Source organism: Cetorhinus maximus, chromosome 8, assembly GCF_964194155.1.
Source record: "Cetorhinus maximus chromosome 8, sCetMax3.hap1.1, whole genome shotgun sequence".
Classification (NCBI taxonomy): domain Eukaryota; kingdom Metazoa; phylum Chordata; class Chondrichthyes; order Lamniformes; family Cetorhinidae; genus Cetorhinus; species Cetorhinus maximus.
This window is the reverse complement of record NC_135886.1, coordinates 124,626,908-124,642,943: the sequence shown is the minus strand read 5'-3', so window position 1 is coordinate 124,642,943 and position 16,036 is coordinate 124,626,908. Positions and strand designations below refer to the sequence as shown.

General features: G+C 39.2%; 1 protein-coding gene across 2 annotated transcripts in view; it reads right to left on the bottom strand.

Annotated features, from left to right (window-relative positions):
• rlim (ring finger protein, LIM domain interacting) overlaps positions 1-16,036 on the bottom strand; it is a 42,527-nt gene that overhangs the window by 11,219 nt on the left and 15,272 nt on the right. For both annotated transcript variants that reach the window (XM_078547564.1, XM_078547565.1), the window contains exons 2-3: positions 7,948-8,153; positions 1,598-1,705 (exon numbers count right to left, since the gene is read on the bottom strand). In XM_078547564.1, the coding sequence (XP_078403690.1) occupies positions 1,598-1,705; positions 7,948-8,131 (292 nt within the window). In that variant the 5' untranslated portion in view covers positions 8,132-8,153. The remainder of the gene's footprint in view (positions 1-1,597; positions 1,706-7,947; positions 8,154-16,036) is intronic.

Genomic DNA, 16,036 nt, shown 5'->3' with positions numbered 1-16,036 from the left:
CAGGGGGAAATTGCATTGTTAAATATAGCTTTGATACCTGGCATCAATAGGTCCTGATGTGTCATCAGTAATGATAGGTGTCAAAGAGTCCTTAGTGCCACTGTAAAGGCCAGCGAATCTTCATTGTAGCTTGACTGGACTGACAAGATACTGTAAGACTGGTGACTCTCAACTAGATGTTGCCATCTTTTCTTGAGTACTTCCTGTCAATTTTGTGCTCAATAGCATGTGACAAATGAAGCAGTTGTTCATTGTGGGTAGATTGAGAACATGAGGCAAACAGAAATTTTAACTTTTAGTGACAAGCCTTTTATATATCAATCATACAGATCACTGATTTGAGTGAGCAAAGGCATTCTACACAGTGTTCCAGCCTCTGGCGAACATTAATGTCAAAAGATCGTTCAGCACTTTTTCAGCAGTGCTTTGATAGTGTTAGTTAATGGCAGCATACGTACAAATGACAACAACCTAGTTCAACATTATCTGTGCTAAAATGCCAATTTTTTTGCCTCAGTTCCTGCGTTTTTAAAACAAACTATTTGGCCATCTGGAGATTGATGACTGTTGCTTTATGACATGATAAAACACTGCTTGTTAACTGGATTTGTAAATAGGCCAACATCTTCAATTAACTCATTTTTGTTTTAGTCACACATCAACCAAGAAGGATATTTTGGTTAACATTTGTTCTTAGATTTTTCCAACTGGTCCACAGAGCCAAATTCCTGGGAGAAATCCTGTAAAAGAAATCATGGGCTGGCTGGTTTTGGAAACCCAAAAACAATTGCAAGCTAAAACCCGACAAGGATCATTTATGGAGAGACAGAGTTTAGTCCCACTTGCAAGGGATGCTACAGAAGAGACAGTCATCACAGTCTTGTTAACTGTGGGGAAACAAACAGGCTCAGTGGCTTATAGAGGGACTTTAAAGGATGCAGCAGTATCTACTTGCAGTGTCATGATTTTCATGCGCTGATGAAACAAAATTTCCTCATATCCAGTCCAGCCAAGCATTAGTCCTATGGAATGGGGATGATGTTTAAATGAAGCACCAGCGAACACCAGTAAAAATGTGATGGCCATTTCAAAAGTCATAGATATGGTGAAGTTTCACTATCCCTGCTGGATACCACATGAATTTGGACAGCGAGCAAGAGACAGGATTAGCCTCAGTTTTTATGCTGTCAAAGGACAAAAGTCTACTCACAGGAAAAATGGATGCTGGTGTGAGCTTATCCTGACCACAAAATGAATTAACGATTTCAGGAGAGAGAAACTACCAAAATAGTTATTTGTCCAAATTCTGCTTTGAAACAAGGGGGTGAGGGTTCTAAGAAAAAACCTTTTGGTTGGGCCCATCCTGGGAAAGAGAGCCATAGGATACAACACAGCATTATATTAATCAAGAAGCTTAAACAATGTTGCTAATGTATTTTTATTAATGTATCCTAATGTACATTTTTTGACCTCAAAGGCAGAGAAAAATGGAAAATTGCCAAAACTTCTAGTTTAGAAATAATTAAATGTAAATGCTAATGACCATATTTCTGTATCTCACTGTTACAAGTGGGGCCCTTATCACTTAATTGCTCACCTCTGTTATCACCTGAACCTTCACTTCTCCGAGCATCAGGGTTGTTCTGAATGACACCGTCCTTCACCTGCTGTAGACGCCTGATAAGTTCCTCTTCTGTAATTTCCCCTTCAAAATACAATGAGGACAGGTGAACACTGCCATGAATTATAACAAACATTCTGGTGTCCAGTTTATGACATAGCAGTCACAGTCACTGAGAAGTGAGTGTCTTTTTATATGTTAATTTGTGAAGTTTTGAATGTCAATTTTGTCTCCCTGAAGGTACTGACTTTTACTGGGGTACAATGCCACAGGAACCAACATCCAAAACCCTCACCAACAACCCAACTTACCAGTACTTCTGCCAACTAATCCTGACAGCATCAACAGGGTTATTTATTCAACTACGGAAAGTACCATAGACAAGCCTGACATCCACGCATGTGCACACACATGCACTTTTACCAGCAAGCTGACCTGGACAGCAAGCAGGAAGGGCAGTTCCCACCAATTTCCTCTCTCCAGCTAGGAGCACTGAGGGCAACTACAGCTATTCAATTACTTCCCCAACTGAGATCAGCTAATTTGGTGCAGACTGGGAATTAAACTGGCACCATCAGGCCTCTATGGTTTTGCACTGAGTTAGGCACTGATTTTAATCACTGAGCCTTTGTGACAGATGCACACAATTTTAAAACAAATAATGGTAAAAATTTTAGGGGAGAGGGAAGTTATTACAATAATGCAAAAATTATAGAAACCTACTGGAAAACATGCATCATTATACATCTTTGAACGATTCTGACTGAGTTGAGAACACATAATAAAGATCCAAGGCTGTCATAGAGGTCAGCAAGATCCTATGTCTGTTCCTTAAGCTCAGCAAAGGTAGCAGTAGAACTATTTCTCAATCGACTTTAATAGGGCCACTACTTAGTGAGATCTGATGAGAAGCAAGGTTTTTCATGAGTAGACTGATATTATTCATGGCTTATAGCTAGCTAAATTAGCTTGCTTTGCTTATTTGCTAATCTAAGTTTATAGTGTGTATGCTACCTGCAATGATGTTCTCCAAACACAATCATTAGCTTTGAAACCAAATAATGGGACTACAATCTTTCTTCCTAATCAAGACACAGACAATGTATTCCAAATAAAGTAAATTAAGCACATGGACTCCTGAATAACATTTTCCATCATTCAAGTCCCTCCAAGTCTTTTTGCTTGCTGATTAAGGGTCATCTCCGCAGAGAGGATGGATGATCGGTTTTAATTTCAATGTCACTCTGCAGAAATTCAAAGGTGAGAGACCCTCTGATTAACAGACAGAAGGGTAGCTGAGCAGCCTTCGAATTTCTACTTTCTTGCTCTTCTAAGAGCAGAAGTTATGAAAGCAAAGCATGCTTATTTCAGCAAACACAATTTATTATTTTCTGCTACAGGACTCAAGCTTTGCGAAATTTAAAATTTCTCAAAAGACTACACTTAGTAGCCATGTTGCAATAACCTTTGTGGGAATACACTTCTAACTATTGGTTCTCATATTGATTCTTAGCTTTATACATCCTTGTTACAGAATCACTGACCAACAAATAGAATTCTTTACTACTTACCCTCTTAAAATCTTTTAAAATTTAAATAATTCTTTTAGATGTACTTTAAACCTTCCTGCTCCAATTAATACAATCCCCGTTTTTCCAAGTCTCACCATAAGTATGTAAACTGCAGGCTCTAGAAAATGGACTTCTACTATGAAAACAAGGATTATATCTACAGAAAATGATCTTAGACAGCTAACATTTTTAAAAAGTAATTCTCTCATGGGATATTGCCATCGCTGGCAAAGTCAACATTTGTTGCCCATCCCTAATTGCCCTTGAGCTGAGTGGTTTGCTAGAGCATTTCAGAGGGCAGTTAAGAGTCAACCACATTGCTATGGTTCTGGAGTCATATGTAGGCCACGCCAGTAAGGATGGCAGCTTTCCTTCCCTAAAGGACATTAGTGAATCAGGTGGGTTTTTACAACAATTAATGATAGTTTCATGGTCGCCATTCCTGAGACTAACTTTATATTCCAGATTTATTAATTGAATTTAAATTCTGCCGTAGTGGGATTTGAACCCATGTCCCAGGGCATTAGCCTGCCTCTGGATTACTAGTTCATTGATATTACTATTATGCCACCATCTCTCCATGCAGATAAAACCAATAAAGCTACTCTACGTTTTTCAAAATGAATGCCATCTTTAGCTAAAATTAAAAACTAGAGAAACTACAAAAGGATTATTTTAAGTGTTATAATAACATTATGTTCTTCATAGAGTTATAGGATATTGATTCACATTCTCTACATTGCAAGTAACTAGCTCTAGTTACTCTATCAGAAGACGACACAGAATGGAGGTATTCATTTCAGGATTTCCGAACCAGTCTGGTTTGAGTGATACAAACATAGGGCTAGAAACAGCAGTTGTTACATTCAACCTCCCACACACTTCAATGTCTGTGGGAAAACACTGGTGTACAGCCATGACAAAAAAAAAACATGGATAATGAAGTTATCTCAAAAAAAAGGTGATATAAAAAGTTTTACATCAGAAAGTTTGGAATAAAGCTTTGAAATGATACCTAGCCAGGAATCTAAACAATACTTCAGATAATCAGGACACCGCCTCTTCAAATTTAAGAAAGAAATGAACTTGATGCTGTAACTATGGATTTTTAAAATTGTGACTTCCCTCGACACAGGGGGGGTAAATTTCACTTTGCAACAAACCAGAAATGAGGAAAACACAAGAATATTTCAAATGACAGTAGAAACTTTGATAAGGATTGCTGCCTTCCAAAGAGCTGAGTGAATCTTGCTCTCCTTAAAAATGTAGGTGCAAAAATTATATTTCCATCCACTGACAGCACCTGGCACATGACAGCTCTCACAGAAAAGAATGAGCACGCTCAGTATAGAAAGTTTTATATGACATGGCACTTCCTGTACTTCCAGCAAATGCCACTTCAACCTTTCACACCTGGATGTCATATTGAAACAATAGTTTGCATGCATACTTACCATATATATTTACCTTTCAATACTCTTACACATGATTTGCATCTCCAAGGTAATCATACTGTTCGGCACATACTACCCACCTGACCTTAGATTTTGTGGCCTTATCCTGATCACCTCCCACTATCAAGTGCTGGCCCATTGCCCTGGCCAGATTCCTCATGTGACCTGAAAGTTGAACTGTGCCCTGGTCAGCTCACTCTCTTGACCTGTGAGCCAAAAGCTACCCTGTAGAGCAAAGCAGAAGAGAACAGGGACAGCGGGAAACAAAAGAGACAATAAAATGAGCTAAGGTAAAGAGAGAAGCAAATTGGCACATGTAAAGCAGAGGGGTGGCAACGTAAGGAAGCAAAATAAAAAAAGTGTTTCCTCAAATTCATGAGCAACACCGGAAATGAGAGGAAGAAAATAACTAATATTAAAAAAGACCTAGCTTACTTTTGTCACACTTGCTTCACATCACAGTAGATATCTTAATATCTCATAGTAGCAGCTGGGTTTTTTACAAAATCATTTGACGAAAAGCTAGAGGTCAAATTTCAAGTTTCATTCAGGCAGACATTTTTTTTGTATGGATTACACAGCTGTCATAGTTGTGTGTTAGAAGTCTATTAATTTCAGAAAGTGCACCAATTATACAGAAAGCAAGAGAGTAAGTGAACACACACACACCAGCCAGCCTTTCTTAATCCTACTGCAGCACATCATTTCAGAATAGAAGTTGATTTACGAAAGCTTTTCAGGCAATAGAAAGACTAACTGTACTTAACTATTTTGTTGATAGCTGAAAACATTCCAATATACGACAGCTCCAAGACATGAAAGACATACCCAGGAACCAGTGATTTCAGTAGTTGCAAGACTCATTTGGAAACATACAAACTAGTGTTGTTAGACTTGGTCATCATCGTACAGGTACCAAGAATCTAATTATGTACCAAACCCCAATTCCATTCACTAATGCAGTCAAAGTAATTAATTGGATGTAAAGCACTTGGAGATGTCTGTTGGGCATGAAAAGCGATATATAAATGCAATTTCTTTCAACATTCAAGCAGATCAAAACCTCTCTCCTACCCTAACAAGTTCCACTATCTCCACTGTAGTGCTGCCAAATTCCAGTACTAATACTCTAATTCTGCTTGATTCCAGGACTATTTCCCAGTGTTATCAAATTGCAAGACTAGTCTCCAGTACAGATAAGCCCCACGCACACCCCAGTACCGTTGAATTCAAGACAACTACATCCAGCTAGTAGACATTGCTGCGTATCCTCAGTTTTTAACTTGCCATTTACCATCTGAATACATGAAAATTTTAATGTAAATATGCTGCGTTCTATGTACTGAAAATGAAACTAGAGTTTAAACATATATCCATACACACACATTGCACAGCAGACTTCTATACACAAATCTACACACATACCTGATTGGCTCAAAAACCAAAAATCACAACAGGATAGGGAACATACCAATCAAAAATGAGAACCAAAGCTTCCAATGAAAAACTAAGGAAGGATGAAAAACTAGAAGTAAGCAGCTAGCAACCAGTTAAAGAAACAAGCAAGCAAAACAAAATCAATCCAAATACATTTTTGCAGATGATTTTGACCAGCATTTCACTTTCTGGAAAAGTAGAAAAATTTTGGACTAGGATTATTGCTTGCAACACAAGACACATAAAAACAGCAACATTCACAAGGCTAACGATGAATCTCTGCTTGAACTGTCAGTGTTTGTTGGAGTCCAGTGGTCCCCCCGGAAACCCTAAGACTCTAGTTCATGGGATTTTCCATAGTTTTCATCAGCTGAATAAAGGCGCTTAATTACGACGACAGATTAAAAGAAGAATTTGTCTATGTCATTTTGTGCAATGTACCTACAACTCCCAGGATTTATGTTTAATTATTGACAGCAAAATTGGTCATTCATAAAACGCTTCAAGACTTGCTATCAGCATCACCCCTGCCACCCCCCTCCCACACACACCTACCTCCTAGTCAACAATGGGAAGCTACTGAACAAAGCCAAGAAATCCCCAAGCCAACCAAATAACTGGAATTTGTTTTACATGAAAACAAGATGAAGGTAACATTACCAGAAAGCTGTAAATGTTATAACAAAGGAATTGTTAATTGGGCAAATGAAAAACATTGCTGTGTGCCCAACAAAGCTATCCACTTAACAATGACCATCTAATTTTAGTGTTTGTAATGCACTTTACGTGGTGAGATGATCTATATTTTGTACAGAAGAAACTTTATATATATTACCTTAATTGCATTAGTTCCATATTTATTATTCCACACTTAAACCTCATACCTTAAACAGATAGCAAAGCTGCGCAGAGTAGGTATGGAGCTATACAACTTCTGACTATTTAATATTTTAGTTGGTAATGATGATGTGCCCTTAACCAAGCCATATTTGTGACAGAACTAAAATAGTTGTTTAACCACAACTAGCTAACTTGCTAAGCCCAATTCTGAGAGTGAACAGCCTACGTACTAAACAAAATAAAAATACACAAACAAATCAGCAGTGGCAGAGGAGCCCAGTTTTTAGTGAAAATACCCTCTCCCTATCCATCTGCCCTGACACCTGCAAATCTATTCCCATTACTGTCTGAGGGAAGCAAATAAAATGATTATACATCTACCTACCTGCAGCGTACAAGAAAAACACTACTTTCTAGAACAAAAAACTCTCTAGTAGTCATTTACACCCTTTGACCACCCAGAACTACATTCTTTGCAATCTCTAATTCGATGTGAGCAATTTTTTAGGAGGTCTACTTAAAAATGACAGTATTGTGCTTTCACAAACCATACTTGGCGTGGTAGGGGGGCAAAATATGCACTAGCTCCCCTTCAAAATTATGAAAATTTAAGCACTTTACATTTCTACTTTCAATTAAACAGTCATAATTACTGGTTCAGAATGACTACTATGACTACTCATGCAGTACTCAAGGTTGGAATCTGTTTCAGATAAACACCTACAATTGAGCTAAGGAACACACACAGATATACAAAGCTCGCTATTCTCAATACCTATCAACCATAAGCAAAAACACTGGACAAAGGTGAGTGATTTTACCTACAGTAAAAGGACCATCTGACTCCGTATGGTCACTCCTTAATGTAAGACAACATCCATTGTGTTCCAAGAAAAACAGTCTTTTCCTATCTGGGCACCACTGTGCAGCTCAAAATCTACAGGGATAGTGGCATATTTTCATACCTTCATCATACTGTCTCTCAGAAAATAAGGATATTCATTTTTTTTTTAATGTTGCCCACCTGGTGTACCAAACAGGTTATTATCCCTCATCAGCCTGTATTCCTCTTCACTCAGGTTATTGACAAAATGATAGAAGGCTTCCTCTCGATCCAGGCGGTCTGACTGGCGCCTGCGCTGATCTTCATTAGAAGACTGAGTGTCAGCCTGCTCATTTCCTCCATCTTCATTAGCAGCATTTTCCATAATGAGATAAAATAGATTTTACCTAGAGAAAACGGTGTGAAAACAGGGTTGTAATGTATATATTTTAACTTTATACAATGTGAAGCTAGCGCTACCAATTTCACATTTCCTTTCAATACTCTATTTCCCTAGTAACTTTCCAAAATATAAAAATGCTAATCTCTATAAGAGCACTGACAATACAGTTATTACTCCAGCCTTGGTTTAGTGCTAGAGCTCTCAACTCAAGTCAAAGTTTTACTTTAGAGGCTTGAATATGTAATCTGGGGTGGCAATTCAGTGCAATACTCCACTGGAGGTGCTGTTTTTTGGATGAGACATTAAACTAAGCATCCCTTGGTCACCTCAAGTGGATGAACAAATATTTCACCGCATATTCAAATAAAGAGCAGCTCTCCCTGCAGCCTAGCCAACATTTAACCCTCAATTAACTGATCTGATCACATATCTCATTGCTGTTTGCAGGATCTTCCTGCCCAAACTGGTTGTTACATTTCTCTACAACAGTGAGTTCACTTCAAAATTACTCAATTGGCACTGAAGCACTTAGGAACTCGGAGGTCGCAAAAAGTGGTATTAGATATAATCAAATTTCAGAAAATAATTTACAAGAGTGTTGTTCATATGATCAGGTTATTTGATTTTATGCATAAGCACCGAGATCGATTTCCAAAACTGAACTTCTAACATTAAGATCTTCACTGCCACTTTATCCCCAATAACCTGCTTGCTATGCAGAGTCCAAAATCTTGTTCTATTATACAACTTTGGCATGTAATTAATGCATGCTGGAATGGACAGTACCTGAACTGACTCCCTCCAGCAAGAAGCCCCCTTCCATTTAATTTTGGTGTCAACAATGAACCCCGTGGATTCAGGGTGCATTTACATTACAACATCAGTGATAATGTAAAAATCACTTCACATAACATTACAGCTGCTGTGCGAAAGCATCCTAGGGTAACCATCTGATCAATTCAATCTCCTGTATTGAGGGCATCCTATACTGCAACTACTATCTGGCTTCATATAACACCTTCAACATAGAAAACATCCCAAGTTACTTTAAAGGCGTAAAGAAAAGAATTGGACACTAAGCCAAAGGATGAGCTATTAGGAGGGGGCAGAGAAAAACTCTGTTAAGGAGGGTCTTGAAAGGATGATAGGAAGGTGAAGAGCTTTAAGCAGGGATATCCAAACAGTGAGCTCTAGGCATCTGAACGCATAGTGTGGTGAAGGAAGGGTAGGAACATAATTTAAGAATTGGGGTTAGGGCGTGGTGCTGAGGCAGCAAGACAGAGGTTGAGAGCTCAAATCCTACCATAAGAACAAAATAGTAAGCCATCCAGCCCCTCAAGACTGCACCACAATTTGGTAAGATCATGGCTGAACATCTACATCAATTCCACTCTCCCAACCCATTACCACATGCAATTCCTTTAGTGCCCAAAAATCTATCGATCTTGGTCTTGAATATGCTCATCAACTGAGCATCCACAGGCCTCTGGGGTGGCAAGTTCAAAGGCTCACGAAGATTTCATTGAACAGTGACATTGAATTCAGTTAATTCTGGAGTACAGGCTGGCTAATAACCCAGTGCAAGGGAAAACAAATGACCATGAGACACTGTCAAATTGTCAAAGGCCTGACCAGTTCAATGTCGTTTAGAGTTGAGAAACTGCTACCCACACACGGTCTGGACTTCACATAGCTCGAGTTAGCCACTCAATTGTACAAAATATAGATGGGCTTACCTAAGAAAGGAAATACTTGCCATAGAGGGAGTGCAGTGAAGGTTCACCAGGCTGATTCCTGGGACGACAGGATTGTCACATGAGCAGAGATTGGGCCAACTAGGCCTGCATTCACTAGAGTTTAGAAGAATAAGAGGGGATTTCATTGAAACATAAAATTCTGACAGGGATGGACAGACTAGATGCAGGGATGATGTTTTCTCTGTCTGAAGGGTCTAGAACAAGGGGTCAGCCATTTAGGACTATGAGGAGAAACTCCTTCACTCAGGGGGTGGTGAGCCTGTGGAATTCTCTATCTTAGAGGGCCAAGTCACTGAATATATTTAAAGAAGGAAATTGATAGATTTCTGGACTCTAAAGGAGTTAAGGGGTATGGAGGGGAGAGCAAGAGTATGGCGTTGAGAACATATTGAATGGTGGAGCAGGCTCAAAGGGCCGAATGACCTACTCCTGCTCTATTTTCTCTATTTCTAAGTGTGGGATTGTTAGTTGCAACGAAAGTGAGGGAATCTCCTTTTAAAGTAAAGGATATTATCTGGAAAATGTTTTTCCAAAAGATCTCTCATAGCAGGAACTTGCAATTTAATTTATCCTTTGCCATGGAGACCTGCTATTTCAAACCTATCCTCTCCATAGGGACTTAGTTTACACCAACAAACAACTAAGTGAATTCCATAGCTTGAACACCTTTCTGGATCGGTTTGCCAAATCATGAGATTTCAGAGATAAGAAAACCAAGTGCAAAGCTAGCAAGAAAATATTCCACATATTCATTCTTCCTTCTTTAAGGTTTTGGAAAGTTTGAAATTAACACTACTTTGCAAGCCAACAGCATTGGGGAGTGAATAAGTGCAAAAATTTAATGTAAAACATCTGCTGTGTCAATATTAACAATGTTTCCATATTTATTGCATCCAGCATTGAGTACTCCAATTTCAGAAAGAGTTTTGTCCTCGCAAGGAGTCCCATCAGCATTCTAAGAGAATGCTCCAATGAAGCGCAAAACGTTCCCCCCTCCAGTTATTTATACAGCAATCTGAAATTTTGAATCAGTGTCCATTTAAAAGGTAGTTTTGTTTGTGAACTTATGGCTGAAAGAAATCTGGTTGAGACATTCCAAACAGTGCCTTACAGCTAATAGAAAGAATGGATTTGCATTCAACCAGTAGGCCGAGAATCACGTCTTGATCTTTCACTCTTACAATCTTCTAACCCGAAATTGCTTAACTCAGACTGAAATCATCACTGTTTTAATTATTTCTTAAACTACTCAATTCAATTCTTTTCAAGCAGAAAACTGCTCTGAATTAACAGGTCCAGCCTGCAGTACACATTATGTATCTTTATGTTTGTATGTACAAACATACATCTCTAAAACAGCGAAAGAAACTTTTGTCTAAAGTCATCTCACCCATCAGAAAGTACAAAATACAAGTCCAGACTACTGCAGTTACACTTTATAACAGCAGAGTGATTGAAACACTGAACAGGTATTCAAATAAATCAATTTGGACTTTGGGTACTTTTTGAAGAACAGATCACTCCAAATGGGTAATTTCCTTCCCCGCTTCATCTTGCTCAAAAGTTTTGGTCTTGGTCCCAATCACTTCATGCTCTTACAGTGTTTGTTCCTGGTTTCCTCACTCTTTTCCCCCAAAATGCTGATGCACATCCTGAGTGCTGCACTCAAAAATTCTAATCATTTTGCTTTACATGCAAGATAGCCCTATCAGACTTCAACTCCATTTCAATGAATACCTTGAGCACGAAACACTTGACAGAGATTGAAGCTTGGGTTCCCAATTGCCATTACTTTAACACTGGTGTGTTACTACCAACAATAAAATAACGACAAATGTAAATTCATACTCTTGTATAGAGAGGCACAATCACTGATTTCAGAGGAATAGGAGAGCCAACCTCCAGCACATGTCATATTTCTCTTAGAAACAGGTTAAGAACAGCTAAAATGCCTGTGCCTTGCTGTCCATCAGTACACTTTGACCACTGGAACATCTCAGTAATGAAGCCCATGGTCCATTATCTAACAGCCTCTTGGGCAATTCCAGAGTTTTGCCTCTACTGCTCTACCTAAATTACATCTACTCTACATTAGCCACTGACACCAGCCCTAAAAATTAAAGACAGCAAATTGAAAGAGACAACACTGGAGTCTTTACATAAACTGACTTACAACCTTCTCTACTCAATCTTGTTATGCCAGCTAGTGCCACCTATATGGTCTGCCAAGGTCTAAATCTTCTGGAACACAGGAAGCAGAAAATGTACAGTTTTCAGTTAAATCAGGCCAAGGTTCTTATTGTTTCTTGAAATAATTGCCTCCAATAAAAAACAAAATAGCACACTCCACAGTTCTTATACTTTGAGGATCTTGGGAAATTTCAAATACTTTATATATGGACGGGCCAGCTTAAGTCAGTTCCTTCTCCTTGCTGGAGCTGACTGCTGACACCAACTTAGATAAGGATTCATGGATGCGAAAACTTTGCAAATTATAGGCCAAGGTAAGCAGCCTTTATCTACCTTGATTTAGGCTCTAGAAATGCTTAGAGAAACTGGATTAACATTAAATTAAGTAGCACATGACAGTTTGCACTAGTTTTTATGTCCTCCAAACCTGGAGGTGATTTATGGAACAGCAGGAGCAATCTGTCCTGGTAAGCCATGCAGTGTAAAAGGTCCAAACACATGTCTAGATACGGGCTTCTCTTTGGCTGTTATCAGGTGTCTATCACCACATTCAACACCACATTGAATTAACATGGGAACATGCCATTCAATGCAACCAATTTGTAAGCTAATTGTTCCAATCGCTCTTGGTATGAAGAATTTCCTGTTATCAGTCCTGGATTTGCACCCAAATCCTACACTCGCTGTTTAAACAACTTAAATTTTTATTCTGTTTACCATTATTTCTACCTCTTCCTACTGGACTGTCTCTCATACACTTTGAGGGCTGAAAAACCCAGGCTCGTACAGAACTTTCTCATAACTCAGATTTTTGAACTACAGATCATCCTTGTTCTTTTCTACACTGAAACATGAGGCAGATATTCAAATGCCAGTGGCAGTGACCAGAATTGTCAATACAAATTCCACGCAAGTACGCAAGTCCTCTACTGACATTAGCTGACTATAACCACACAATTAAAATCACCATAGATCATGTCAACTGACATCTGTCATTCTGCTGCATGTGAAGGTGTAATGCACAAATATTGGTGAATGCTGCTGACACATTACGTTAACGAGCACATTATATGAACGGGCATGAGGAAGTAATTTCTCTGCTGATACAGAGACAACTCGTGTACCAATTGATAGGATGAGTGTTACTACCCATAAACGAAGGTTGAAATTGCCCATCTTTGCTGCAAAATGCCGAAATATGCTTATTAGCGATTTGTTTTGTTCTAAGACATAAAACATATTAAGTTGATGCAAGAACAGTTTGATCAAAAAAGTCACTGATTTTGTATATGATGAACTGGCCACTCAGTCATGACCTCCTGGGCATCCATACCTCAGCTACAAGGCAACCTGCAGCAAGATATAAAAGATGACGGTCATTGACACTGACAACAGAGACAGTTGCCGATGGCTGTGAACTCTGGAGGCTGACTGTTTGGAAGGGCATTGGGAGAGGGAGGCAGAAACAATAAGCTCAGCAGGCCAAGAAGACAACCCAGAGATAACAAAAACACCTTCTCAGCCACCGTCTTTCTCCGCAGCAAATGCAGCAGGGACTACCATGCTAAATTGGGGCACCTCAGCCACACCTGCTGATGCTTAACGCAGAGTTGACCATCACTGTGCAAACCATTGTCTTATGAGATGGAAGGCTGCCACCACTACTGCTTGAACTTATGCATCTTTTGAATTCAAGTGATACACCATTGCAACATTACTCAAGCAGGAAAACTACCAAGTCATAAGTAATGGAACTTTAAACTACAAGTTTTCCTTTCTGGCTATTCAACCCGTGAGCTTTGTCCACAACAGTGTAAATCTACACCTTAGTTTGGTGGAAGGAACAAGTTTGATGGCAATTTCATATTCCATACCATATTATCAACATACAATTGAAAATCTAATGAAATAACGGTATCTTTAGCAATCACAGCAATGTGTAAGTTACCTTAAATCATTTGAGACGCCACTGCACTTTGACCTATTCTATGTTTTATTTGTTTACAACCTGAAATAGTGAATACACATTAGAACAAACTGCATATTGTAGATAAGCAGATGGAAAGCGTGAGAAGAGACCATCAGGCCTCAACAAGCTTGCCCCATTCAGACAACACAAACCAGGCAATCTTACCAAGCAATCCCCAGAGATAGAAAGGTCTGCAGTCAATACAGGAAAAACTAAGGAATTCCTTTCACACTCCCCAAGACAATCAAGAAAGAGTCCACAAGATCACAATGCCATAAATGTATTTAACAAGTATACATGACCATAATATATTCAATTCATTCTGATCAGCTAGCTGGAGAAATAACAGTCTCGATGTGTGTCTTCAAGTACCAGCTTGGCTAAACTGACACTAGTTTCATCGGGGCCAAGAGGTCATGGGATCAAGTTCCACGTAGAGCCTTGAATAAGTAATCTAGGGTAACAGTCTAGCACAGAGGTAGAGTACTGCAGTGTTGGAGGTGCAGTCTTTCAGATAAGACTTAAACCAAGTTCTGATTACTGTTTCCTGTGATTGTTAAAGATCCCATTGCACCACTTGAGAACTAGCAATGAATTATCAAAGTCCTGGCTGATATTCTCACTCCACTAGCACCACTAAAACAAATGGACTGATCTTCTATGATCGTTAGATATCATAGATGAGAAACTACAGTTGAAGAGTGCTTTGAGATGCTGGTATTATTTCCACTGGTGTAGAGATTTAATAGAAGATTTTAAATAATGAAGGATTTTGATAATAAATAGTCTCTCCCTAATTACCTTATGTATGGAATCAGTGACGAAGACCCATCAATTTAAAATTACCACTTTGTAAGTCAATTTAAAATTTAAATTCTAAAATCACAGTGATATAGGAGGTTGTTCCATCCACCATGCTTGTGCCAGTTTTTTGGGGGAGCTGACCAATTTGTCCCATTTCCCTGCTCTTTTCCTATAGCCTTGCAAATCTTTTGCTTTCCCGTATTTATCCAATTCCCTTTAGAAAGCGATTAGTGATTCCAACTCCATCAACCCTTTGATGCAGTACATTCAAGATCACAACAACTCACTGGAGAAGAAATGTGTTTCATGTCACCTGTTTCTTTTGCCAATCACCCTAAATTCACATCCTCTCGTTATCAGCCCTTCTGCCACTGGAAAAAGTTTCTCCTTACTTACTCCAATAAAGCCCTTCATGATCATGACCTCTTATCAAATCTCCTCTTAACCTTCTCTACTCCAAGGAGAACAACCCCAGCTTTTCCAGTCTCTCTAATTTACAGAAGCTCATCCCTGATTCCATGGGAGTAAATCACTTAACATTAAAAAATGAGTAGACCATCCAGCCCCTCAGGCCTGCTCAGCCGTTCAATAAGGTCACAGCTGATCTGATTGCTGAACTCCACTTTTCCACCTGTCCCCCTTAACTGATGACTCCCTTGTAGATCAAAAACCTGCTTATATTCATTAAATATATCAATGACCCAGCCTCCACAGCTCTCTGGAGATAGAGAATTCCAAAGATTAATGACGCTTTGAGAGAAGAAAGGTCTCCTTACCTTCATCTTAAATGGGAGCACCCTTACCTTGAAACTGTGCCCCTTAGTTCTCTCGTCCTCTTTTGAGGGGGTGCTTTCAGCATCCACCCTGTCAAGTCCTTTCAGTACCTTACATGTTTCAATAAGGCCACCTGTCATTCTTCTGAACTCCAATGGATACAGGCCCAGCCTGTCCAACCTTTCCTCATACGACAACCTCGTCATCTCAGGAATCAGCCTAGTGAACCTGCTCTGAACTGCTTCCAGTGCAAGTGTATCCCCTCTTTAAATAAGGATACTGAAACTACACAGTACTCTAGGCGGTCTCATCAATGTTCTGTACAGCTGTAGCAAGACTTCCCTACTTTTATGCTTCACCCACCTCGCAATATATGCCAACATTCCATTTGTC